The sequence below is a fragment of the Ursus maritimus genome, unplaced genomic scaffold (assembly GCF_017311325.1).
Source record: "Ursus maritimus isolate PB19 unplaced genomic scaffold, ASM1731132v1 scaffold_3, whole genome shotgun sequence".
Classification (NCBI taxonomy): Eukaryota; Metazoa; Chordata; class Mammalia; order Carnivora; family Ursidae; genus Ursus; species Ursus maritimus.
In genome coordinates, this window is record NW_024425563.1 from 98,750,603 (window position 1) to 98,778,413 (window position 27,811).

At 49.5% G+C, this 27,811-nt stretch overlaps 1 protein-coding gene across 1 annotated transcript in view; it reads right to left on the reverse strand.

Moving 5' to 3' along the window:
- Positions 1-360: 360 nt before the first annotated feature.
- The window catches only part of COBL (cordon-bleu WH2 repeat protein), a 264,098-nt gene continuing 236,647 nt past the window's right edge, over positions 361-27,811 (reverse strand). The window contains exons 10-14 of the mRNA XM_040644519.1: positions 18,366-18,460; positions 15,355-17,183; positions 14,386-14,505; positions 13,443-13,712; positions 361-1,690 (exon numbers count right to left, since the gene is read on the reverse strand). Coding sequence (XP_040500453.1) covers positions 1,673-1,690; positions 13,443-13,712; positions 14,386-14,505; positions 15,355-17,183; positions 18,366-18,460 — 2,332 coding nt within the window. The 3' untranslated portion in view covers positions 361-1,672. The remainder of the gene's footprint in view (positions 1,691-13,442; positions 13,713-14,385; positions 14,506-15,354; positions 17,184-18,365; positions 18,461-27,811) is intronic.

A 27,811-nucleotide genomic window follows, 5' to 3' on the forward strand; every position in this document is an offset into this window, starting at 1 on the left:
CCTAGCCAGTTACACCTCCACCCATGGTCTGCTCTTTCATTTCCTTCAGGGTTTTATTCAAACATCACTGTATCACTGAGGACTCTCTTCATTACCCTATTTCACTCTACATCCCTTTTCCTGGTTTTCTCCTATGCGCTATTGGCTTGTAAATATATTCAATATTTTGCTTACCTATGTTGCTTATGGTCTGTCTCCTCCCCTGTAAATAACTCCATGAGGACAGGGATTTTTGTTTGTTTTGCTTTCTGCTGCCCAGAGGAGTACAGCATGCAGTCATGAATATTTATTCATCGAATGACTGAATCTCTCCTTTCTACTCTGGGATAAAGGCATAAAGTCATGAAATTCACACAATGGTTACAATTTCATTTTTTTTTAATTTGTGGCACTAAAAGACACATAGAGACAGTGTGGTTTAAGAAAGACAGGCCGATGCTCTTGCTGCACCAGGAAGGTGAGCGACTCTCCTCAGACAATGCAGAGCGAAGTTTCCATTCTACATACGCCTCGATCTGAAACAGCTGTGAAATGTTAAAATGATCTCACTATATTTGTTGTTCCATTAAGAGAGAGATTTTAGTTCATGAACTCCTCTTGATTTCTATTCATCTCTTAAGGAGCTCTTTTCAACGCAACAAAAGACTTTAGAGAGAGAAGTGAAAAACTAGCGCTGTGTCTAAACTTTATAAATACCGGGGCAGAATACCGGGTGCTAAGAATGGCCTTCCGTATGATACAGGGGTGCCACTGATGCGCTGGGCAAATGCGCCCAGACTGAACCCAAACTGTGAAATGTCCGCACAGTTTCGATCCAATCATGGCGACACGCAGACACCCAATGTCCCCATTCTTGGCCCCGTGCAGGATTTCGGAAGGTTCTTAGGGAAGTCACCGGGCTCCATACACAGCCCTCCTGGGGGTGGTCGGGTTCATTCTACTTCCCAGCCTGCTGGGGACACCAGCGATGTGGGGCGCTGACTGTCCACACCAATGCCTTTCTGATCTCTGTCACTGTCACCCACGGAGAATCAGAAATGCCTGTCCAGACATCAAGTGTGATTTTATTCTGGGTGATAACCGTTGATTTTTTAAAAGCTTAGTTGGTCAGATCATGGTCTGCGACCCTCCGTGAGGTTGTAACCCCACATTTTTGAGGGATAAAAATCTAATGGTTTCATTACTCAACAAAGTCCTCTTTCTCTCCTTTCTCACTACCAAAGCATCACAGGGTGTATTACATTCAGATTGTTTCAATTGGTTTATACACATTTCCTTAGAATACAAAAGATTTCAAACAGCTAAATGGTCTTAACCATCTCTATGTGGTAAAATCTCAAAGGTCTAGAATCAGTCTAAGGTCACCATCATTAAGTGTAGTGCTGGGCTCCAGCATTTATAACCCCATTAACCTGCCAACAAGAATAGTTTATTGGCAACTTTAAATATTCAGAGGCAAACACGTTTCCTTGGCACACAAGCCGCACAGCTGAGCAGCATCTCGCCTTCCCTTGGATCCATTTTGCAGGACTGAAAAATCAATTGTGTGAGTTTGGCCTATAGACAAGAAAGTTCACCAAATCCCAATGCCCCCTGCCACGTGGCATCCTCAAGCGGTGACTGTGGACGGCTCACAGGTGGGCTTCTGCCACGATCTGATCTTCTCGATGATTTACACGAGCAAGGGCACCTGTAGTGGACAGAGAGCCACAGTTACTCAGGGGACCTGGATGAGCCAATGGGGTTGGCCCAGGGCACACAGATCCGGGTGCTGAGGAGCTAAGTGCAAGAACATCCTTGCCATTACTCTTCTAGCAGGAGTTCCTGCATCAATACCCATTCTACTCACAGCCCCAAGGAGAACATTTCTGGAACACAAATATGCTTAAACACTTCCAGTGACTTGCTCCTGCCAGTTCTTTTTCAGGAAAGAAAGTACGAACCCGCTGTGGATAGTACATCTACAGGTCCCCCCCATTCTGCCATAGCCGTCAGCTGCCCCCAGGCCCCTGCCCTTCCTGAACCCCTCCTGGCTTCTGGGATCTGCTGTGGTCTTTCCCTCCTTGAGACAGACTTTGCATGTGGGGTTTCTCTATTGGGGATGCACCTTTCCAGCTGGAAAGCTCTGAGTCCTTTGGGAATAAGTGTTCATACTATCTCCAGGGAGAGGCTCTCCTGACCCCAGTCCTTATCAGGGCCAATACAGTCACCCCTACTTCTGTCAGCTACCCCAGTCTGCTACCGTGTTCCAGACTCCCTGGTCCCTCACTGCTGCAGAGTGGCTCCTTGAGGAGGAACCGTGGGACTTTCATTCCCTCCTCTGGGCACAGAAGCTACTGAGAGCTCAGTATTTGTGGCATGAATGACTGAATGCACAGGCATGACCCTATTCCACTGGATGTTCAAGCTCAAAGTTCCACTTTTAGCTTCACCCTGCACCCTCCTGTCTAACTGGAGAAAATCTGATTTGTAGAATTTCAAAGGAGGTATTTCAATGGCTTTAAAGGCTAAGGTTAGGGGCACCCTGGTAGCTCAGTCGGTTAAGCATCTGACTCTTGATTTCGGCTCAGGTTATGATCTCAGGGTTGTGAGATCGAGCCCTGAATCAGGTTCTGTGCTCAGCGCAGAGTCTGCTCAAGATTCTCTCTCTCCCTCTACCCCTCCCTCCACTTGAGCACACACACTCTCTCTCAAATAAATAACTCTTTAAAAAAAAATGAATGCTTAGGTTAAACAGTTTCCAGTTTGAGGAAATTACAAATAAAACTGCTTTGTATATTGCATGTGAATACAAGTCTTTGTATTTACACAGGTTTCGATTCTCTTGGGTAAATACCGAGGAGCAGGATGGCTGGGCCACATGGTAGCTGCAGGTGTAACTCTCAAAGAAAGTGCCAAATTAGACTGCAAAGTAATTGCAGCGTTTTACCTTCCCACTAACGGGCCTTGAGGGTCCCAATTGTTCCACATCTTGACAGCATTCTGTACTGTCACTTTCTACTAAAATCGTAGCCATTTTGGTAAGTAGCTGGAATCTTATGGTTTTCACTTGCATTTAAATACCAATCAAGATGTGGAGCATCTTTTCATATGCTTATTTGCATCTGTATATCTTCTTTAAGTGTTTATTCAAATATCTTGCCCATTTATTGATTTGTTTGCTTTCTTACAGTTTCTTTATGAATTCTAAATATATGTCCTTTATGAAATAAATGCTTTGCCAATATGTAGTTGTCATATGAGGCCTCTATTGTCACTCTCTTAATTGTATGTTCTTTTGAAGGGCAGAAGGTTTTAATTTTTATGAAATCCAATTTATCAATTTGCCCTTTTATGGATTGCGCTTTTGGTTTCAAATCCAAGACTAAGCCACGGCCACAAAGATTTTCTATGTTTTCTTCTAGAAATTTTATAGTTTCCAGTTTCAGATTTAGATATATTAATGGTGTGAGGTATGGATCAAAGTTAATTATCATGCATTGGAATATCCAATGGTTGCAATGCCATTTAAAAAAAAAACAACAACAACAGCTGTCCTTTCTCCTGAATTGCCTCTATACCTTTGTCAAAAATCAGTTGTCTAAATAAATGGGTCTATTTGTGGGCTCTCTAGTCTCTTCCACTGACCTATTTGATTATCAGTTACCAGACTGTCTTAATTACTTTGGCATTATTCTAAGTATTGAAATGAAGAAGTGATAGTCCACTGACTTGAATCCTTTTCAACTTAGTTTTGACGATTCTAGGTCTTCACAGTTCTATCTCAATTTTAGAAACAGCCTGTCAATTTCTACAGAAAGCCTATGGGATGTTGACTGGGGTTACATTGAATTTACAATTCAATTTGGGGAGCATAGCCATATTGAGTTTTCAAAACAGGAGCTATCCACCTATTTATTTAGGTCTTCTTGAAATTCTCTCAACACTGCTTTGTGGTTATGTACATCTTTGGTGAAATTCATCCCTAAGTATTAATATTTCTGATGTTCTTGAAAATTATTATTTAAAAAAAATCTAATATCTGATTGTCCACTGCTAATACTTAATAATACAGCTGTATTTGTAATGTTGCTGTATCCTATAACATTGTCAGACTTACTTATAAACTTAGAATCTATCTGTAGATTCCACTGTGTTTTCTAACATAGACTATCATATGGTTTGTAAAAAGAGCTTTTTTTTTTTCTTTGCAATAGGGATGTATTCCTTCCCTCTTCCTTCCTTCCCTTTCCTTCCTTCCTTCCTTCCTTCCTTCCTTCCTTCCTTCCTTCCTTCCTTCCTTCCTTCCTTCCTTCCTTCCTTCCCTCCCCTGGCTTACAATGGTTAGCACCTCTAATACAATGCTGAATAGAATGCAGACATTCTTGCTTTGTTTCTGATTGTAGGGAAAAGTATTATCTCTTCCATCATTATCTATGATATTGGCTGTGGGTTTTCCATTGATGCCTTTTATCCGCTTTTTCTTTACCTACTTTACATAAGTTTTTATCAGAAATGGATGTTGAATTGCCAAATTCTTTTAATGTGTCTATTGAGATTATAGGGTTTTTTTCTTGTTTAGTTTGTTAATATGAGGAATTTTTTTCTCAAATATCAACCCAACTTTGCATTGTTGAGCTAAACCCCACTTGAATATGATGTAATTCTTGTTACATATAGTTGAATTTGATTTGCTAAATTTCAATTTAGGTTTTTATTCATCTATGTTCATGAAGACTATTGCTCTATAGTTTTCTTTCCTTGTAAGATCTTTGTCTGGATTTGGTATTAAGATAATATTGTCTTTGTAGAATGAGCTGGGGAATCATCTCTCTTCCTCAGGAAATTCTGAACAAAACTTATAGAAAATTTGGATGTGCTGCTTGGTGAATGTTATATGTTTGATAGAACTCACCAGTGAAGTCACCTGGGCTTGGTGGCAGTGCTTTGATTTTGTGTGTGTGTGTGTGTGTGTATGGGTGGGGGAAGGTTTCTGACTTGTTATCACACTTTAATAGACATAGGGCTACTCGGGTTATCTATTTCCTTTTAAGTGAGCTTTGTGCCTTTCAAAGACTTCGTCTATTGCATAAAGCTGTTAATAATGTTGCCTTGTTATCCTTTTATTATCTGTAGAATCTGTAGTGATCTTCCTGATCTTGACAAATTGTCTTATTTTCCCTGATAAATCTGGCTAGAGGTTGAGCACCTTTATTGGTCTTGTGAGAGAGTAAGCTGTTGGTTTAATTGATTTTGCTTTATTCTTTTTTCTTTTTTTATTTCATTGATTTCTGCTCTGACCTTAATGATTTATTTTCTTCTGCTCACTCTAGGTTTAATTTTTACGCTTCTTTTTCTAGTTTCTTAAGGTGGAAGTGAGGTCATTCATCTGTGGTCTTTCTTCTTTTCTAATATGGCAATGTGGTGCTATAGGATTCTCCCCCAAGGACCGATTTTATAGTAGCAAGCACACTTTATATTGTGTTTAAACTTACATTTGGTTCAAAATACTTTGCGATTCCCCTTTTGAGTTTTTTCTTCGACCCATGAGTGATTAAGAGTCATGTTATTTAGTTTTCAAATATTTGGGATTTTCCAGAGATGATTTTGTTATTGATTTCTAATTTAATCCTGTTGTGGTCACAGAACATACATAGTAATATTTGGATTCTTTAGCTATAATTATATTAACTGTCTCCATATCCTCATCTGCCAGTTTTAACATCTGTGTCTATTTCAAGGAGGTTTTCATTGATTTGTTTTCAGCACACAGTGTTTCATCTCCTCCTGTGTCTTTGCAACAATGGTCACCTTTGATTGGATGCTGGACACTGTCAGTTTTACCTTGTTGGGTGCTAGATATTTTTGCATTCCTACAAACATTCTTGAGCTTTATTCTGGGATGCAATTATGTGAAAACAGTTTGATGGTTTCGGGTGCTGCTGTGAAGATGTGCTGTGGAGCGTGAGAGCCACACAGAGTCTTCCAGTCTGGCTGTGTGAGCTCCAGGTGCTGCTGCTTCTTACCATACCACGTGGCTCTGTCCCGGCCTCACGTGCATGTGCCCATCAGCACTGCACTATTCCAGGGGACCCTCTGCAGGCCTCCGGAATTCTCTCTCCACACTGCAACCTGCTGTTTGGGGCTCTGTGCTGCACACCTTAGCTGCCTCGGTGACCCCAGACTCTCAGCTCTGCTCCCCAAATCAGGAAGTCTGCTGGCCAGTGCTGATTTCCACTGCTTGCACGATGGCTGGGGAGCTTCCTGTCTCTCAGGGACCCTGTTCCTTGTTGCCTGCTGTCCAGTGACTTCAAAAACCATTGGTTCTTACATTTTATCTGAATTTTTGGTTATCTCAGGTGGGATGGTAATTCCAGTCTCTGAAACTTCATCTTGGCCATAAGCAGTCATTCCCAAGGATTCAAACAGGTGAGAGTTGAACATATTTGAAAAGCTTTGTTTTACTCCCTTCCCTATTACTCTGCCAGAGGCGTAGACTTGTCCATGTCCCCTGCACTGGGCTAGCCCCATGTCTTCTATCTTGTCCTCTCTCCAGGCTTGTCCCAGGCTCTCCCTTCTCTAGCCAGCCCACACGCAGCCATGCCAGTGATACTCCTCCTTTGAGCCAGATAATGAAAGCAGCCATAAATCACCCCAAAATATGTGCATAAATGTGTACATATGTGTATATAAGCACACAAATCCCAAGAACAGGGAATTTTAAGTAACTATTTCAGTTTTATTCTCCCCCAATACTCATCCAAAACCAAACTCAAACTTAATGGGGGTGAGGACTGTACAAATGGGTTTTGAACTCATCAGATACTGCCCTTAAGGTATGTGCATTTCACTGTACAAACATTTTATCTCAAAAACAATCATAAAAAGTATGAGCCTCGAATAATACGCACACTAAATTATTTAGGAGCGAGGTGTACTGGTGTTCGTAGTTTACTTTGAAAATCCATAAGAAATAAAACTTTGTGTGGGTGGGTAGGGGGTAGATGGGTGGGTAGATATGCTAAGTGAAGTCAGTCAGACAGGGAAAGACAAATACTGTATGATCTCACTTATATGTGTAATCGTCAAAAAATCAAATATGAGAAGCAGGGGGTGGAGGGAAGGGAAACTGGATGAAGGTGGTCAAACGGTACAAACTTCCAGTTATAAGATACAGAAATACCAGGGATGTAAAGCACAGCGTCATGCCTACAGCTCACACCGCTGTAACTCATGGAGGGAAGCTGTTTAGAGAGTAAATCCTAAAAGTTCTCATTACAAAGGGAAACACCTTTTTCTTCTTGTATCTACATGAGATGATGAATGTTAACTTACAGCAGTGATTGTTTTATAATATATGTATGTCAAGTCATTCTGCTGTATGTCCCAAACTTATACAGTGCTCTTATCAATTATATCTCAATAAAAGTGGAAAAAATAGAGGTGCCTAGGTGGCTCGGTCAGTTAAGTGTCCGACTCTTGGTTTTGGCTCAGGTTATGATCTCAAGGTCGTGAGATCGAGCCCCGTGTCAGGCTCTGTGACCAGTGGGGAGTCTGCTTGAGATTCTCTCTCCCTTTCCCCTCCCCCTCCCCCCTGCTCACAAGCAATTGCCCTCTCTCTCTAAAAAAAAATGGAAAAAAGAATGACCCTTAACAAAGATATCGTTTACCAAAACTTAAAAAACACACTACGTACGTGTGCAGAGTTGAGAGTGCACATTCTGGAGTCTGATTCTGCGTGCAGTCTGGGCAAGTCTCAGGGAGCACCTCACTTGCCAGCCCCTCCTTGTACAGGGGCTGGGGGTGTCAGAGCATCTCTGCAGCAGAGCAAGCAGACAGTGGGGTCTGCCACATGCCTCACTCACCACCACCACCCCTCACCACCTTTCCTTCCATGGAGCTTTCCAGTGGACGAGTTGGGGTGACAACCAAATGAAGGTTTGGGGGTGGGGGAGGAGATAGTTCAGCATGCCTCTGTCACCTAAAGCCAGGCACATTGGGAGAAGCTGCCTTCGGAGAGCAGTTCCCTGCTGCTAAGGTCAATCTCTCAGGGTGCAAAGGGTACATGGGGGCGTGGGCTGCTGGGGCAGTTCAAGGGCAGGACGGTGAAGCCAGGAGGGGCTGGCCTTCGCCTGCTCTCCTGGCAGCAAGCCTGCTTCTGGTGGGCCCCGAAATCTGAGTGTCAGAGAGCCAGAGTCCTGGACTGGTGAATATTTGAATCGATGGCTGGGTTGGAGACCTGGAAGGCATGCTCACCACCACCAATATCAATATAATGGTTGAATCCAGATTTGAAAAGTTCTCAGAAAATTAAGACAATATTTAGAAGGGGAAAGGAAAACTTCTTAGTAATATATAAAAATGGAAATTGCACAAGGACAGCATTAAAATGATTTGGCTCAGACAACAATTCAACAACAGCGAGCTTGGTGGTTCCGTTAACCACAAATGTATCATAAACCATACTGACGGCCACTAGTATCGACCCAAATTTAAGCCACATCAGTAAGTGAATGCTATCTGGGCTGAGGCAAGGGATAGCTTTGCTTCCTGAAAGATCCTCTTTTGTTCTGGTTGGACAAGAAGAAAATCAGTGAAGGGACAAAGCTTAGAGCCAGAGGCCAACCCGGAAAGCTGTAAAAATATCCAAGTTTCGTTTTGTTTCCTTGCCTGCCAAGGAGAATGACGTTTCTATGGAAAGAGGTGAAAGGGACAGTGGTGACAGGGAAATGGTGTCCAGGGAAAGGAAAGGAATCGTCAGAGCGGCAGGACTTGCTAGTAAGCTCCCGGCTCCCAGAGGGGACAGATGAGCTCCGGGGCACTGACGAGCTGTTGGCCCACTTTGCGGACTGGAAATGGGACCAGTGAGGGAAGACACGGGACGCACAGAATCACAGAACTCCTCTAATTTTCCAAAGGAGAAGATGATTCTTGGCGAGATGTTATAGTGATGATGGAGTAGACAAGTGATGGGCGCACGGATGCGGGATGGGCTGGGTTCCTAGGTGGGAGCTGGCAAACACGGCAGGCAAAGGGTGAGTTTGTTCTCTCTGTCCCGTGTCCATGTAACTGGTACTGAGTACCCACTGTGTGCCAGGAACAGTGCGCGGTGCTGTATAGTCTGGTAGGAGGGGCAAGCACCAAGCACGTGGCACTGATGATTCCAGAAATTAGAGCTGTGGTTTGATACCAAGGGAGCTGTCCTGACCACCCAGGAACTGAGGGGGACTTTCTGAGGGCTTGTACTTAACGCATGCACATGTGGGATGAGTGGGGGTAGCTGGTAAAACATGGGGCACAGCGTGCCAGGAGCAGGGGGCAGCATTTGTGAGGGCCCCCAGGAGTCACTGCATTGGTGGCTTCTCAGGACAGGCTTTCCCATGTGCCCCCTAGAGAAAGAACAGGTCACCTGGTAGATCCGAACAGCGTAGAAGGATCACACGCCAAGGGGCAGCACAGTGGAGCTGACCCATCTGTACCTCGGAGCCTGTCCACTTTAACCCAAACCTTCTCCAGGGTCACAGACGAGCAGCCCAAACTTGGCGTGTGATGGAATTCTGGCTCAGGTTGGGTCTCCTGTTCTGACACAAGTCACAGCTCCCAGCCACAGGAACGTGGCTTCTCTGACCCTCCAGGGATGACACCTTTTGGCTTGGAGGAAAGAGGTCTGCTGGTATTGTTGGTTTCTGTCCTGGCGTGGGGGCCTCCTGGACATTTATGGTGATAGCGTCACCTGTCTGATCATGTCTCATGGGGTCTACAGTCAAGGCCAAGTGTCATGACATGTGCGTGGTCAGCATTAGTCCATTCCTGCACTGGGAGGATGCACCCATGTGGAGTCAGGCTTAGCAGCAGCGCCCACCCGGTTCAGGCCGGGGGTAAGTCTGACGTCTGTGCCCTGCTTGCCTGTCTGTGGGATGGACACCACAGCCTCCACGCCCAGGAAGGCGACAGAGCGTGGGCCTGGAGGAGAGCCAGGACATACAAGGGCGTTCATCACGTCCCTAACTTGGTGAGAAGGCCCCACGGTCAACAACCAACTCCACACCCTCTCTTTCTGGTAAGAGCCCACGAGGGCGCAGACCCTGCCTCGTTCACTCTTCTGTCGTGAGCAGGACCACAGGCTCTGGACCCTGGGGGTTTCTCAGGAAATGCTTGCAGAGTAGATGGCTGGAAATGTGAATGTTTTAAATATAAACACAGATGCATAGGGTGCTTGGAGTTCATTCCAGGCTCCTGAAGGAACGCATTTAAGACAGACCGCTGAAGGCGGTCAGACACAGACAGGCTCCCTGTTACTGTGAGTGCGGGATGGAGTTGGGGAAGGAAGTGGTTGCTGGGCTGTGCATCTGAGCCCTGCACTCAGGCAGAGCAGGGGTGCCACTGAAGAAGGACTGGCAGACAGAGTGGGACTGCAAGTGCTCTGACCTGGGGCTGGAAATTTCTTTGATTGCCACAAATACAGAGGCAGAGAAATTATCTCGTTCACACCGTGAAGGCAAATGTACTTTTAAATGCTTTGAAAAATGCCATTTTTTTTTTTTTAAAAAAGGCTCCACGCCCAGCATGGAGACCAACATGGGGCTTGAACTCACAATCCTGTGATCAAGACCTGAGTGGAGATCAAGAGTCAGATGCCTAACTGACTGAGCCAGGTACACATGCCAGTGCCAGTCATTTTTAAGATAATTATTCCTTATGTGTCAAACCGACCCTTTTGTCTTTTACTGTAAGTAGCATCCCTGCCAATGCAAACCTTGTATGTTACAGGCTGGGGGGGTGAGCGATTGTCCGTCCTCGGAGTTTTAGCCCTGACCATCCTGCCTTCCTGCGAGTCCTTCCAGAATGCCTGGGCACCCCAGTTAGGAGGACGAGGTTGGACTGACAACTGGAGGAGGGGAGCCAGTAGACTGATGCATGGGGGCCCCTCATGCCAGTCCTGGGAGGGCCAGCACCATCCCTCGGGTCCATGAAGTCCTCCTGGCCACACCCGACCTGGAGCCCTCACTGAACACCCAGGAGCTGGTGAAGGAGAACTGCATACACTGAGTGCCCAGAGAGAGCTGGGCCCACCCTATGTGGACCCCGGAATCCTGCATTTATCACATTTTCCTCAAGGTTCTACGACTCTAACAGCCCAAAAGATAAAAGGAAGCAGAAGAAAAAGAAGAAGAAAAGAGCAAATGATTTAAGATTCACCTGCCGTAACATATACCCCAGAGCACATTTGTGGCAAAGCCCACAGAGATCCTCATGGTCCACACCGAGCAGAGAAGAGCCAACTAACCAGGCTTTGGGGAAAATACTTAGGTGGGCACAGACCTTCCAGTGCCTGCCCTCCAAGGCCCCACCTCCATCAGCGGGCCTTACGTGATTCTGAGATGCAGAGCACAAGGGGGTGGAGCAGTGACCCAGTCCTGCACGTTCAGCGCTGAGGTCATCCATGCACACGGCAGCACAGTTGGCTAGAGTGGTCACAGAGAGCAGAGGGACATGATCCCCTGTGTCACACTCCTCCTGGTCACTTTTGCCCAAGGGCATCTTGTAAACTGTACAGGCCATCAAAACCTCGGCTGGGCCATATAAACACGCACTGCATGGACCTTCCCAGGATGGATAAGGCACGTCACAGCAGTTCTACTCATCCAAGAAACAATCAACACGAAGGCCTTTGGATGCCACTTGAAGCAGCCGAAAGAAAGCAGAGACCATGAGAGAGAAGAGCCTGGCCTCGGCCCAGGCTAGAACCTGGTGGCACGGGACCGCCCCTGCAGCAGCTCTGCTCCCGAGCTCCCGTCCAGATGCACATGGTCCCAGCTGCGCCACCCCAACGCTGGCCTGCCCCGTCTGGTCCCAGAACCCCCTCCCCACTGTCCCCAGCATCTCTCCCCACCTCCTTTCTCGCAGCACGAACAACTTCCTGCTCCTTCACACAATTCTCAAACTTGCTTTTTTTCCTTTCTTTCTGAAAGGTATGAGACTGAGGGTTAGACTTGCTATGGTCTGCCACCTTCTAGCCGTGCAACCTCGGCAAGCTTTCTACCTCTCTGGGCCCAGGACCCTTGCACAGGGTAACAGCTATTCTGGAAAGACCCAGAAATCAGTCCATGAGCTGGCATATGTAAGCAACAGGTACGGCCTGTGGTTCAGCATTACCCGAAATACAGTACGGGCGCAGCTGACACAGCTAATTAGCTCCGATCTGAATGTGAAGTCATTTGGCAAACACTCGAAAATTGCAGCTCTGCGGCTCATGTCCCACCCCGCCCCCAAATCTGAATCAGGACAGAGATGTCAGATGGATTTCACTCTGAGAACCTCAGAATGGTACTGGATCAGCTGGGCCATCAGGCCTGCCAGCTGACATCTGGGGTCCCTCCTGAGGGCCACACACACGCAGCCAGGAATGCCTCACTGTCACACAGGCGTGAGCCCTGGGGGTGGTCTGTGAGCAGGGACAGTGGCCCCTCGGGGAGCTGCCAGGTGGTCGGGGGTCAGGCCACGTGTGCACTGGGTGACACCACAGAACATCCCTGGGCTTGCTGCCTGCAGGGAGGGGTCTTCTCCCCTCCTCTGCTGCCACAGGCTCCTGGGGCGGGGACTGCAGGAGAGCGATCAGCCTTCCTGGCGGTGCCAGGGGCTCTGCCCTGTGTTGAGGACACCTGCTCCCCGCAGCAGATACTGCTCCCAAGCGCTCTCTGTGTTCTGAGCCCTGTCTGTGTCTGGTCCTCTGGGACCAAGGCCACGCCAGCCAGGTTTTCTAAGCCTCATTCACTTTCCACGTGCACTTTAGTACTGAGCCCTTGAGGTCCGTGTGAGAACAGGAACTGAGAACCCGGAGATCGTCTCTCAGGAGAAAATACCTGTCACCTGCCTCCCTGTCATGAGCAGAACTCCCCAAACCCACCAGAAATGGGCAGGGACAGAGAATCAGTCCATGGACAGAGAAACAGATCCCAGAAGCCCCTGGGCCCAAGAGTCCTTGAGTCTGGGAACCCCACCATGGGGGCACGCAGCCCACTGCTTTGGGGAACACCAGGGTGACAGACATTCGGACCACCATAAGACCACATGGGGTAGGAACTGCCAACCAGAAAGCGAGCGCCCTGCCCAAGTGGCTGCAAGCTCAATCATTTCAAACATAATGCTAGCCAAAAAAGAAACATAGCAATTATGGGGAGTGCCTCAATCCATGCTGAGGGCCACGAGGGCCACATGTGCTCACTGCGGGACACCCCACAGATGCCTGCTGGGCTACAGAGTGCGTGTGGGTTACACGTGTGGTGTGGACTCCCCTGCGTCCCCAGGAGCTAGTCTGTGGGCCGACCCCTCCACCTGTTGAGGGCCATCTTCCTCTGGTCCCTGGGGTAAGGGACATGGGTTGTTAGCCACCTCTCCCCGCTGCTGTCTCACTGCCGTGGGGCTCCTTGCTGACCTCCCCCTGGCCCCGCAGGAACGCTCACGTGGTCACTCACTGTCACCTTTCTCAATCTTGCAGCCCCCGTGCCGGAGCGGATGGCATCCATCAGGGCCTGCCTGGCTTCGGCGGGGTTGCCTGAGCTGGACCTGGCCGCTGTCCTGGATGTGGAGGGAGCCTGGGTGGCTGGAGGGGGCAGGGGCGGGGGCGGCAGGGCAGGCGGGGGCTGAAGGCCAAGGTCACGCAGTCCTGGTGGTTCCGAGGACTGCTCGGCTTCCCGGAAGGTCTGCAGCTCCTCAGAGGCGAAGGACGACACCTGAAGATGACACGGTTCAGTGACAAGGTCCCAGAGGGTCTTCTGGATGGGCCCCATGCCCACAGCCTCACGCAGCCTGCAGCAAGCCTGGGAGGTGTGCGAGCTTGCTGCCTGAGTTCCCCAGCCGGCGACTGATGGTGGGGTGCGGGGGGCAGCCGTGCCTTCCTGAGAGCTCCCTGACCTCCTGCCTTGCCTTGGCCAGTGGGGACAGACCCCGAGGCCACCCACGCCACTCTGACAAGGTGTCGGGGAGTAAAACACCCATCACGCTGTTCCTCGGATTCTGGGACTGGAAGTTGGAGGACGCCACCCTGTCCCTAAGCTTAAGCCCACCTGGGCTCCCGAGGCTGTGCCTGGTCAGCACCAGAGGACCAGCAACTTTGCCCCTGAGGAGGGACAGCCCTGCAGCCAAACGGGGTACCTGAGAACTCGGGAAATGTTCCGTACCAGGTGGGCAGGTAGGAAGGGAGGCGAACACCTCCCGGGTGCCTGGCCCCTCCCATGCAGGGGCTGCCTCTCTGTGCCAGACTCAGTGGTCCAGGGGAACTACTGAGAGGGTGGCTTCACAGACTCTTAGGACACGGGAGGGCTCCCCGGCTTCTGGGGCACCCGCGTGGGGTGCTGCGGGTTCTGGTGTGCGAAGCCCTACCCCCACGGAAGGCCCTTCTCTTACCTTCCGCAGGCTGCAGGCACCGCTGTGCCCTCGGATGGCTGCCAGCAGGGCGGAGCGCTCGCCCGCTGTCTCCGTGTAGCATGGCTTCCTGGGCCCTCCCTCGGACGGGTGTTCTGCAATCTAGAACATTCAGAGTGTCGACACATGTCAGCCGGAAGGAGAAATGCTAAGTAGGACAGCCCCAGAGGAGAAGCACTACCTATCAGGTGAGGGCTCAAGGATGGGTTATACAGCCCCGTGTTCCAGGGAAGAAGGTTCTTCCAGGGAACGGTAGCGAGTTAAGACTGCATATTGGCCTTAGAGCATCTAACAAGCAAAGGGTGTGAGTGAGGGCTCCTGGTATGACTGCTGGCTTTCCGCAGCCCGTATGTGCTTTTAAGTCTTGCAGACCTGAATGGGATTCCTGAGCCCCTCGAGCTGGCCGTGTGGCCTCGGGCCAGCTCTCCTGACTGCACTGCCTCAGTTCCTCATCTGTAAAATGGAGCAGATGGCTCCTAATGTGGAGCGTTGGTGCTGAAAGCCTGGCCAGGGAGGGACTGTCCTGAACTGTCCCAATTGTTCCTGAACGACGACAGGATGAGCTGCCAGACGTGACTCTTTACTGACTCACTCCATCGTTCGAGGACCAGTTAGGGAAGATCCACCCACCTCTCAGCTCCCGTGGGCCCAGATGTGGACACTTTATTGTCGATATTGTTCCCCAGGAGAGCCAGGGGCTTAAAGGCAGTGGGCACAGCCGCAAAGACATTAGATTTTTTTGGTGTTTTTTTTTTTTTAATCTCGTTTGTGGTTCTAAATACTGTAAGTCAGGGAGACGAAACTCCTGGTAGAAATTAAACCAGAGCATCCAGCTCATTATTCCACTTGCCCCCGCCCAATGCCCACTGAGGATCTGCATGGGGAGCCCCTAAGCGCTGACAGGTGTGGAAGGTGTGCCTAGGCCCTAAAGGCGAGTGTCTGGCCATTCACCTTTCGAAGCTTGTCCTTCCCTCCCGCTGAGTGGATGGCTTCCATGAGAGCACTGTGCAGCGATGTGTCTTTCGGGGCAGGCCTCTGGACCACGGGTCGGAATTTCTTCTTTGGCCCAAAGATGCTGAGACCCTCGGTCTCAGGTCCATCTGCGCACAACAAACTGGGCTTTTCCTCCCGTTCTAGGGGCTCCCGTCCAGCGTGCTTATTCATGCCGGACCCTCTCAGAGGGTAAGGAGGCTCGGTGTGGATGGGGACCCACCTGGAGCCATTCACCAGGGTCCTGCCAGGGGTCTGATCGTCTCCTGAGCGGGCAGGCGGGGGATTTGTATTGTCCAGCGTGCATTTGGGGGCAGAGGCTGAGCTGGCCCTGGGGTTACTGATGCTTTGCTTTTCACTGAGGCTTCTAAGTGTCACAGAAACGTGATCCCTCTGGGAAGCTGTGACGGGCCGGACATGGGGACTTCTGTGGACGCCAGCAGGACAGTCCTGAGCAGACAGATTTCCAGAAGGGCTGCTGACCTGCGCTCTGGGCTGGGCTCCTACCGCCAAGGCTTCCCCATCTGAGTATGGGCTGCGGGCTGTGCCATCTCTGCTAGCGGGAGGTTGTCCCGCCAGCTCTGGCGCTCTGCCTTCCCGGGGCTCCTCGGCACGACCATGCTGCCTCACCACGTCGGTGCGGGCTTTCTGGGGCCCTATCCGCTTGGCAATGGCAGAGGCCACGTACTGACTGGATGTTCTTCTCTGAGGCTTGAGAAATGGGACTTCTATGGTGTTCGCAGCTGGCACTTTCATGGGACAAGGGGCTGCCGTAGGTGGCCGGCTTCCGTCCTCCTGCAAATGTCTCCCCTCTTCTCGGTGGGCAGACTGCTGTGCGGGTGATATCACTTTGGGGTCTGGGAAAGTGAGCTCTGCTCTGAGTCTGCCTTCTTGAGGCTGTGGCTTTGCTGGCATGGCGGGAGTGGGGGTCCTCTTGGCGGAGCCCTCTGTGGGCTGGCCAGAGTGTTTCTCTAGAGAGTTGGACCTCCAGAATTCTTTGACTTTTCCAATGGGTTGGGTTTCCAAGTCGAGGGTGGACGGCGACAGGGCTATGGTCCTGCCCCCGCTCGTGTGGGGACTCACCAGATTCCCCAGCTCGTCGATCTTAATGGCACCTGTGGAGAGCGAGACGCCTCTGTCGTAACACCGCATCTCTGATTTCGGAGGGACAATTTTGTACGTCGTGAGGCCGTATTTAAGTCCGTAACTTCCCCCTGGGTTCTGGCCCCGTTGATACCACGATGGTGGTGCTGAGCCGCTATTCTTACCCTGGTCTTCCTTGTCGCTCACTGGCTGTGAACTCGCCGTCCTGCTGGCCTGCGTTTTCCCACCGAGAGCAGAGCCAGGCACCTCGCTGCTCTGCTTTGCCTCCGGGGTGTGCGTGTGAAACGCAGCAGTGGCGGTCACCTTGGGCTCCACCTTACTCAGGTTCACAGCCTCACAGGGGTTGGACGGGGTGGGTTTGCTTTCTTTCCCGACGTCGTGGGGAGGAGCGGGCGAGCCGGCCACGTCTGCCCTCCTTCCGTGCTGCTGGCTGTGCTCCTCCTGATGAGGGGGTGGGGGCACTCCCTTGCCCGCCATGCCCCCCAGGTCAAAAGAGCCAGCATTGTTGTTCCTATTGAAAAACAACCCCGAATCCACAGGGTCATCTAAAACCTCCCCAATGAAGGTGACCGGGATTGTGTCGGCGTCGCACTCGGGCCCGGCGGTGTCCGGCAGGCAGTGAGGGGACACGCCGTTCATGGAGCTGGTCCGCAGGCTGCTGCTGGCCTCAGAGCTCTCTTCCAGTCCTGCAGAGAAGGACAAACACAAGACGCAGATTGGCATCACTGGTATGATTCCCAAGCCAATTACTGCGTGTAATCACACCCTGGCTTTGATTTTCCCGAGGTTATTTTTGGGTAGGTTATTTACATACATTTTAAAGTGCCATCCAGTTTGTCATCTCCATATGCCTGGGGCCCATATCTCAACTCCGATGGCTCGACGGAGGAGCTGTTTGCACAGCCGTGATGTCTCAAGCTAAGGCATTCACGTACGACGTTTTGCCAACATCCTCAGTTTACAAACTAGGTCTGTAAATCTGAGTCCCCTGGAAACGCTGTCTCAGCGCGGACTGCGAAGATGAGTTTTGGGTTTTGACCTTCAACTGACAGAAACACCACAAACCACGTGGGTGATGTGCTCACGCCTTAATTTCTTAGGAAGCAGATGCCTGATTCTGGGCCCCTCAGAATTAGCCCTAAGGGAAGCCACGGCTTATGTGGTCAGAGCCAGAGGGACACAGGACGACCGATTTAGCTTTTTCGCCTGTGTCCAGCACATCTTCTGAGGATAGAAGGCCGACAAGCAAGTAGACTACGGATCAGCTCTGCAGTCTTTCCTCCTGGTTTGTGTTTGAAGGCATGGCCAATATGTAATGTCTGGATTATTGCCACTGTGTGCCTTTGTTTGAGAGATGCCCTGGTTGTCTACTGAGATCATCTGCACCTGTTTTGGCCACTTAGTATCCTCTCCCCAAAACACATCTGTACAAGCTCAAGTGCTCCTCCATAAACGGGGTCATGGTTGAGGGAGCTTGCACTGAACTGCCCTTCGAGATAGGCCAAACGTCAGCAAGCACGGGGAGGAAGTCTTGGTCGGGGAACCTGTTCGCTCGGTCACCCAGTGTTTCCCAAGGTCGTCTGGGGACTGGAGAACTTTTTCTTAATGAGTGTAGAATCCCTAAGGCGCAAAATCCGTGCCATCGAGAGCATCTGAGCAGCTTTCGGACGTCTCCACAGCACTGTTGGCAGCCCCGATGGAAAGCAGTCTCCAGAGCTGTGCCCACCTGCCCGCCTCATGCCCAGGCTTGCTTCAGACGGAACTGGGGTCCTCCCACCGAACTTTCCCTCATGGCCAGAAAAAATAACCCCCCCGGAGTCGACCGCCACACAGCGTAATACTGCGGCAGGAGGGAGGGTCACGCTTACCGTCCAGCTCCTCATCCAGTTCCTCAAGGGTTTTCTGGAACTGCCCGGTGAAAAACAGGTCTTCATTGCCACTGGGGGTTATAGCAGCTTCAGGTCTAGGGAAGAACAGAGAGAAAGGAAGGGCATTCATTTCTCTCATTCTTTATTTCTTTACTCTTTTCTGGAAGTACCTGAGGAAGGCACAACGCACAGCCAAGTTCATGCAGTTCTGTACCCATGGGGTCCTGCTGCCCTTGGGGCTGCTGGGACGCAGTTTGTATGTGTGTGTGTGTGTGTGTGTGTGTGGATGCACACACGTGTGTGAGTGGTAGCAACAATTACAATAGCAGGGACAGTGATAACTGCCCTCCCTCCCCCCGGCCAAGACTGGATGAAGTACCTCTCAGGGAGGGCCGCCCACTGTCCCTCTCTTCCAGGTGCAGCCTGCACGTGCCAAGCCCCAGATGCAGGGCTTTTGCACAAATTATCTTATTATGAACTTTACAAGCAATTTATAAGACAGGTAATATTCTCGTTGTTTACAGATAGGAAACCAGGTGCTGAGAGACTAAGGGATCCGCCCAAGGTCATGTGGACTCCAAACCCCAGGGGGAGAGCCGGGCACGTCTGGTGTCCAGAGGCACAATGTGGCCCCCGCCACCTGGACATCTAGGAAGATGTCAACCCGCCTGCTGAGGGGAGCCGGAACTCGCCTTATTTGCGTCACTGAGATAATAGCGTCCACAGGACGTCTGATGCCAAAACAATTTCAACACAGCTTTGCAAGGGCTCTTGTCTCTGTTCTCGTTGCACAGAGAACAGAGACATGTTGAGGGCAATTGTCTATCTTCAGTGAAAGCTGAAGGTCTTTTCCGCTGATTGTTAAAATTGAAGACCAATTTCCATCATTGCTAATCAGGCCCAGATAATGATGCATGAAATATGCTTTCCACAATCCTCACTTACGTAGCAAAGTTTGTGTTCTGATAAATGAGTCTTTCTTACTTGGTGGCTGTGTCCTTTTGGGAGCCAGGAAGTGGCTTCCAGATTAGTCTCAGCTAATGTCCTCTGACAAGCCAGACAAAAGGGGCCGGTTGTGTGTGCATGTGGGCCAATTAACAAGGGCCGAAAGGAGCAAAGGCTGCCTTTCCTACTGCTGCTGCTTGGACTGTAATTGAATGCGTTTTATTGAAGTTGTGGTTTTCTCTTTCATGGACCGTGATGGTTTAAATATTTAATTTACATAGTTAACAAAATATGTGGTAGAGAAAAAAACGCATAGTGCTATATAAAATCGTATTCTGAAACGAAAATGGTACTTTTGTAATGCTTCATCTTCATTTGACATGCTTAAAGCCCAGCTAAACAAAATTCTACATGTACTTTTGCTTCAAAGTACTTGCTTTTACTTCAACGCATGCTAAACCACACCACTCTATGAGAAGAGTGATATTAATGAGACTTAAAAACCAATTTAAAATAAAAATCCCACTAATGCTATTGTTTTATAAATGTTAAGCTAGGAACAAGTCATTGCAAGCTGATGAAATGTGGTGAAGCTGAAACCCTCACACTTGTTGCCACCGGAGAGGAATGGAAACGCACATCGAGAAGCAGAAACATCGCTTTAACTTTGTAAGAACTTTGGTTCACGAGTCTCCTTTGGTAATTTGCCTTAAGGAAATGATCCTATAGCAAGCAAAACAGAAACACAGCAATGTTCATCGAATTTATGGGAGGAATTTCAAAATATCCAGCAACACTGCATGTTGATTTCAAAGGGCGTTGAAATCAGTCGATAGGATGAACCTGGAATCTATGCAGAGACACAGATCAATGCTTAAGGCAGCCTGTGACGTGAAGAAATGAAGACACACGCACAGAAAGAGGATGATCTAGAAACAGCACATGCCCATGGGCAAGGGGGGTGGGCAGTCAGACAACCACCATCAACCACTGGGATTTGTTGAAATGAATGAACTACAGTGAGTATTTTATTCTTTTTGTCTTGAAGTATGCTCATTTTGGTACAAAACAGCTTGAACGGTAGGCAATTTTTTATATATTTCTAAAGATTTTGTTTATTTATTTATCTGAGAGAGAGAGAGAGAGTGGGGGGAGGGGCAGAGGGAGAGGGAGAATCCCAAGCAGACTCCACACTGAGAGTGAAACCCCACGTGGGGCTCGATCCCAGGACCCTGAGATCATGACCTGAGCTGAAATCAAGAGTTGGACACTTCATGGACTGAGCCACCCAGGCACCCAGAGAGGCAATATTTTAAATGGCCAAATTTAAAACAATCCTTTGGGCTCTTTCTGACCATGAATGAGAACTCTGTTTTGCAAAGTAGTTCACATTTTTGTGATACGATGCATGATACACACAGTATATTGTGTTTATAATTTTATTTTGTTATCAGTGCCTAACAATCCCAGTGAGCGGCTGCCAGCCTGACCACCATAAAGGGTGGCAGAGACAAGGCCTTCATGTGAGCTCCTCATCATCTTCATCACAGCCAGACCCAAGACTCAGCTGACCCCTAAAAAGCCATCAGTAGCCAAACCCCAAGGGCTCAAGGCTCCTCAGCTGTTCCCCACCCCTCCGCAGTCCAAGCCTTCTTGCTCAAGTCTGGGGACCCTACACTGAGTCCGATCCCTCCTGTCTGCTTCTGCTGTCTTGCACCCCCTTTCCTCCGCCTGCCTCAGCGATACCACACAGATTCCCCAGATGCTGTCACTCGGTCCCATGCCACCTCTACCCTCCTTGCACCTCACGTGGCTCTCTGGCCAGATCCTTCAATGTGGACCTGGTTCCTTGCCTGCCCAAGGAGATGGAGTGGGCATGTGATGGGAGCTACTGGCCTGGGAAGGAGGGTCTGTCCAACGTTGCTCTCCAGGCTGCTGACCCCTGCATCTATAGGCCTGGAGACCACTTTGTTCCTGCTGCTGGCTCCTCTGGTGATGCCATGCAGGGGTCCCTGTGCTCGGGGCCCTGGGCTTCTCACGAATGGAGTTTCTGGCAAAAGCCAAAGCCAACGTCAATGCATCTATTTTGCTGGCCAATGTAAAATTGCACGAGGGAGAGATTGAGTGGTATCTTCTTTTTCCTTACTCACCTACAGCTATCTACTTGTCCCCAAAGAGTTAGTCATGGATTGTAACTATTCCTCTGTCACTGCAAAAACCAGTCCGAAGCACTTCGTCCCTGAGCCTGGAGGTCAGCGTTCTATGGGCTTAGCAGGAGAGCCCGAGAATGCGTCCCTGGAGTGAGAGCTGGCAAGAAGCGTCTGCTTCTCTGTAGCTGGAGGTAAACGCGCACAGATGTTCCTCTCCCGGGCACCTTCCGCACCCCCTACATACACCCCAGTCTTTAGATAGGGTTCGTGCTGACAGTCTGTTTTGGCCTAAGACCAAGAAAAACGAAGAGCAAACAAACTCAGAGCAGACATGCTGATACCGGGTTGTACACGCTGAATAAACATGACCAGCAGCATTTTCTCACACTGAGTGTGGCCGCAGAGATCACAGCTTGCAGCCACTGCTGCGTCCAGTGTGACGGACGAGGGGCAGGGGGCGAGGGCATCAGGGTGACCAAGCCCCCCACCCAGCTCACAGCATGGCCTTGCCAGCTTCCGGCAAAAGGACACATAGGAGCAGTCGTGTCAAATCAGGCCTCGGATAAATAGGTTTTGGTTTTTTGTTGTCATTTTATATGAGAAAGAAAAAAGAGGGTGGGCTGATTCTGACCCATTCAAGCCTGTGAGGTCATTTCTCTCTCTCTCTTCTAAGATTTTATTTATTTATTTGAGAGAAAGAAAGCAGGAGCAGGGGGAGGGGCAGAGGGAGAGGGAGAAGCAGACTCCCCAATGAGCAGGGAGCCCAATGCGGGGCTCGATCCCAGGACCCCGGGATTGTAACCTGAGCCAAAGGCAGACATTTAACTGGCTGAGCCACCCAGGTGCTCTGGTCATTTCTCTTTCTGATGTAGCTAAACGAGTTTCTTTAAGTAATTTATCCAATGGCAGAATTAAAAAAAAAAAAAAAGAAGTCTGAGGGGGAAAAATGTTCTTTTCAGGTAGTGATTCAATTTGCTGAGGACAACCAAACTGACTCATGCATTTTCAGAACAATTACTTGATAAACAAAAGGCAAGAAACTTGGGAAAATCTACAGTTGATGACAGTCATATATGTTCAACTTTACATCCCATTTACAAGCGCTCCTGTATTTAAGGCATTTCGAGTTCTAGAATCACTGTGTCCCCTAAAAATAGGAACCACACGTATAATTTAAAATCTTGTGGCCAAAAAAAAAAATAGGAGAAATAGGTGAGATTAATTTTAATTAAGTACTTTAACTTTGCTTTTATTACATCTTAATTGGTATACCTCATTTAACCCAATACTTAAGCGTCCTTATATAATATGGTGTATTATATTATGCCACTTAATATTATCATCATTATGTATCATTTTGTAATTAACATGAAGAGCTCTTTTCTTCACCCCAAAGACTATGTCTTCTACACTCACAGCACACCTGCATTTGGGTCAGCTGCCTGGCAAGGGCTCAGCAGCCGAACACGGACAGAGCTCTGGTGTGGAGCAATACCGTTCTGCGAGCTCTGGAGTTGTATGTATGTATGTATGTATGTATGTATGTGTGTGTGTATGTGTATGTATGTATGTATTTTTGGAGTGGTTTTTAAATGCTCCTTTGCAAATGTAGTTATAAAGTATCTGGGTTCCAGGATGTATTAAATGTTTCTAAGGTTCTCACAAAGTTCTAGGGTTCTCAAGGTGTGAGATGCTTCTAAGTGCTGCTGGTCACAGAGTTCCTGTGGTTATAGAGTCCTGGGGCCCCTAGGCCGGCACCAGCTAGTAGAAAGGAAGGACCCTGTCTCTTCCAGCCCCTCCGCTGCCCCTCACACCCTCAGTTCCTCGACCTGACCAGAAACTCATGCCTTACAGACCCCTGCAGGTCTCACTTCTAATGTCCTCATGCCTACCATCTGCTGTCAAGTGGGGCTGAGACAGACTTGGGGACGGCCAGGCAGAGGATGGTGGGTGAGGGAGGATGGCAGGCAAGACAGGGGGGCTCCCTTCTCCTGAAGGGGCTGCACCTTCCGACCTTTGTGGCTCTAACCCTGCTTTCAGTGGGGTCCTACCATTAACGAACACAGCCTGAAATCCACTTATCCGACCTCTCATCTATCCCTGCTGCTGCACCAACGTTTCCCAAAGGCACCCCAGAATTTCAAGTCCCATGATGTTGGTACTCTGATAGATACATTGTCTGGTCACAGCAAAACTGCCTTCAGGATTCAAAGGCTTAGAAATAACACATGATCCATTGCGATGCTCCCCAGGTGTGCAGGAGGCGAAGTCCTCTCTGTTTTTTCCCCTTATCACACACATATGTACATAGACACATTTAGTTTCTTTCCAAAGGTGCTATAAACTTGAAAGAGGCAGAGGATCAGAGCTAGATACAGAGTATCCAAATCAATCACGTTTCTCTCCTTCCTCAGGCAGTTGTGAATACTAACCTCCAGGGCAACTAACAATACCAGCTGTCAGGTTTTGAAGGCTGCCAATAGTCAGGCACTAAGCGGGGGAGAGGTCCTGCATCTCTCCGTGTGCTAAGGAAATTGATACACGGTCGGGTCACTGGCCCGAGGGCGTAGTCACCCTTAGTGAGCAGGTACGACCCCAGGCAGTCTGATTCTGGACTTTTTACTCTTCACATGGAGTTGTTCTTTAAGTTTTAGCAATATTGGCCCAAGCCATATACAAAGGGAAGATGCATCTGGCAGGAGTTGTTTAAACAAACGTAGGTCCCAGTGGTATGACTCCTGCCCCGGGCAGAGCTGTGCACGGGCCACTCCCAGGTGTCCCCACAATAAGGGGCAGTCATCACATGTGCCTCTGTGCTGTTCCTGGGCTCGTGGGCTGAATTCTTCGTTGAGCTTTTTTACTGGCTGCGCTGAGTCTAGAGGAAAACGCTGGGAATGTGTTGTCCCAAGTTTGCGTTGAGCGCACAGACTTATTTTGCAACGAAAAATTATAATTGGATCCAACCGAATGACTTGATGGAAAACATATCATTTGCAGATCACAGCACACAAACGGTCTTCCAATTATTACTAAGCACTCACACTTGCTCCTCTTAGAAAACCCATATTTATTCTTGTGACTCTTCAATTCAAAACCCTGGCTCCAAGGGCATTCGGTGGAGCCCAGCCAATGGTGTCACTGAAGGGGTGGCGGCTATAGCAGCCAGAGTGAAGCCTCTAAATCAGCTGCAGGGAACAGAGCCCTGAACTTTGCTCCCGGGCTGAAGAGTTTCAGAAGGACGCTTTCAGCTAAGGCCAACCCCACAGGAGCCCTGGAGGAAACTGCACTTGGCCTCCAATTTGTCATGTGGGACCCGAGGCAACCCTAGCCAAAGCCGTTCAGATGGCTTTGGTGTGCAGAGAAAGGAGGAACAGCCAAGCAAACAGGGGCCTAACTCCATAGGGCTTATGAACTTGGGTCTTTTCACTCAGATCACAGTGGGTCTTGCACTGTTCCCAATAGCACTCCATGAATACCTGAGTAACGGAGGGCTGGGAAAAGGATAGGGTCCTCTGGCAAAGCAGAAAACCACATACGCTCCCTGTCTTACTGGGGACTGGCCCCAGAGAGCCGATGCTACAAGCTGATGGTGTCTGAGACTACAGGCGATGGCTTTGCCAGCTCTCAGAATGCACCCTCCAGCCCAGGGAGACCCAGCCTGGACAGGCACTGCAGAGGGGGCCTTCTGCTTCACCCTAGCCTCCAGGACCTGGCATTCAGAGGATGGACTGGTCTCATTGCCATGGCCATGCCCGGATCATGGCTGTTGGCCACACGAGAAGAGCATCCTCTCTTCCCTGCAGAAACTAGGTATCAGAATCACGCAGGGCAGAGCCAGGAGGCAGGATCAGGGACCAGCAGGAGGCACTGAGAACCATCTCTTTGGGAGGGAGGGGAGGCATGCACTTCAGGGGCACATGCGAAGTGTGCCTGTCCACCCCCCACGCCCACCCCAGGACGTCAGATACGTCAGGAAACCTACTCTGCCTTACTGTTTCTCTCAATCCCCCTTGAGCGCAGGTGCTCCTGTGCAGTGCTCTGTCCAGGTGGCCGAGCTGAAGGCCACAGCTCCGTGAACAGCGGTGGGTTCTGCTCTTGCACAATTTCAGCTTGACCTGGGGCTGCCAACCCCCCAGCCTAGGTTCTCATCCCACTGAACTTGACCCTGGGCTGCTCTGGACCCCTGAAATCAGCATGGCTTGCCATAATTCTGCAGACTTGACCTCTGGCCTAGTGTCTGTAGGCCTCCCCCACCCCTGCCCTGAGTGTGGCCCCACCCCATCCTGACCCCTCCAGCCTTTCCTGCCTTTTTGCTGCTCATGCTCTCAGTGCATCCGAGGCTGCAGACAGGACCACAGAGCCTGCCTCTGGAACGCACCACGTTCATTCAGAGAGATGTATTCTCTCCATATCCATGAAACAGAAGTGTGTATTTGTAAGGGCTTTCAGTGTGACAGTGTGGATGGTGGAAGGCATAGAACAGCATTTCAAAAACAGTGCTTCACAGAGCCTTATGCCAGGAACATTCAGAGGCAGAACAGAGGGGTGCTCTTGAAACAGGCTGCTTTCCTGCAGAATTTGTAAGAGACTTTCATAATTCATGAAGAGGAGGCTATAAGGAGTCCCCACACGTATCTGTGAAGATATTTTTCAAGGAGACACTGAGAAACTATAACGCTATTCCAAAGCTGGAAGAGACGCAGGCAGAGGAGGAAGGGCCAGGGCGCCCCTTAAATACTCAGTGGAGTGCACATCTGGGAGCCGGTCTGGCCCAGCATGCAGATGTGTTTGGTTTGGCTCTGAATGTCTGACTTGGTTGCCAACATTTTAAACTTGGGACACCTCACATAAGAATTTGGGTTCTGGCTTCTCTTCAAAAGCCGGCCAGGCTGGGTCTGCGATCCCTCTGGGTGAGTCTGGAAGGGGGGTGCAAGGCTGCTTTCTCGAGAGGAGACTGAGCTTTCAGGGCTGCTCTCTGTGGCCGCTCACGCTGATTATCTGCCTGGCCCCCGTGAGCCTTTGAGTTGGCAACCCCAGCTTAATACCTGCTTCTCCATCACCCTGAACTTGATGGAAAATCATACATTTGAAAATAAATATGTGATACCCCACACCACAGTCTCCAAGTTGGTCTAACTTGTCAGTGGGGAGAACTCCTGTAAAAGAAACTTCTCAGGTGTTCCTGGACTCAATACGGATGTGGGGGGCGTTGCCCCATGTACAATGACAAGCATTTCTCTGACTCCAGCAGGAGGTCCAAGAATTCAACTCATTTCTGACACTATGGACCCAGAGACACCATCCGACCAGTCCCACCGGCCTCCTCCCTTCCCCGCACTTGAGACACCAGCCTCGTGCTTCTGATCAACCGCTACAGAATCCTTACATTCAATTAATTTGCCAGGATGACTCACAGAATTCAGAAAAATGCTTGGGTTGGCCAGTTTATTAAAGGATATCAAAAGGGATACGAATCAACAGCCAGAAAAAAGAGATGCATAAGGAGAGGTGGGGGAAGGATCTTCCGTGCTTCTCCAGGAGCCACTCTCCCCAACCTGCGCGTGCTCACCACCCGGAAGCTCTCCAATGCAGTCCTTTTGGGGTTTTATGGAGGCTTCATAGCATCATCACAATTGACTAAGTCCCTGGCCATTGGCTATTTTTACCTCCAACCCTTTTCCCCTCCCAGGAAGGTCAGGGAGTGGAGCTGAAAGTTCTACCTTTCAGTCACTTGGTTGGCTCCCCTGGCAACCAGCCCCCATCCAAAGGTGCTTTCCAAAAGGCATCTCATTAACATACAAAAGACCTTTATCATTCTCAACACTCAGGAAATTCCAAGGTTTTTGGGAGCTGTGAGCCAGAAACTGTGGATGAAGACCAAATATTTATGAGGTATACGTTTTGGTCATTTGAATGACCAAATAGATATTTCTTATGAATCACAATATTGCACTAACTATGGTCATTCCATGAAAAGTTGTAGGCAGAGGGTGGAGCCCAACCCTGTGGCAGATAGTGGAACAGCACACACAGGGCTGGGGGGCTCAGAGGCTATCTGCATCCTTCTTGGACTGCTGGGCTGTTGGAAGCCCAGAGAATTCATGGTGACCCTTTCCTAAACTCACAGTAGTAGTTTTGACAATATGTCCTATTTGATAGCCAGGCAATGTGTACTGAGCCATGCACACCGGGCATTTATAGGCTTACAGCACCTATAGAGTAAGTAGGAGGCGTTATCTGTGCATGCATAAGCACCCCACAAGGCTCTGCAAAGTCATTAGGACTCACAAAGACCAGGCAGCCACTTAGTGCTGGGGGACCCACTGTGGGTCTGTCAGAGCCCCCTCACTC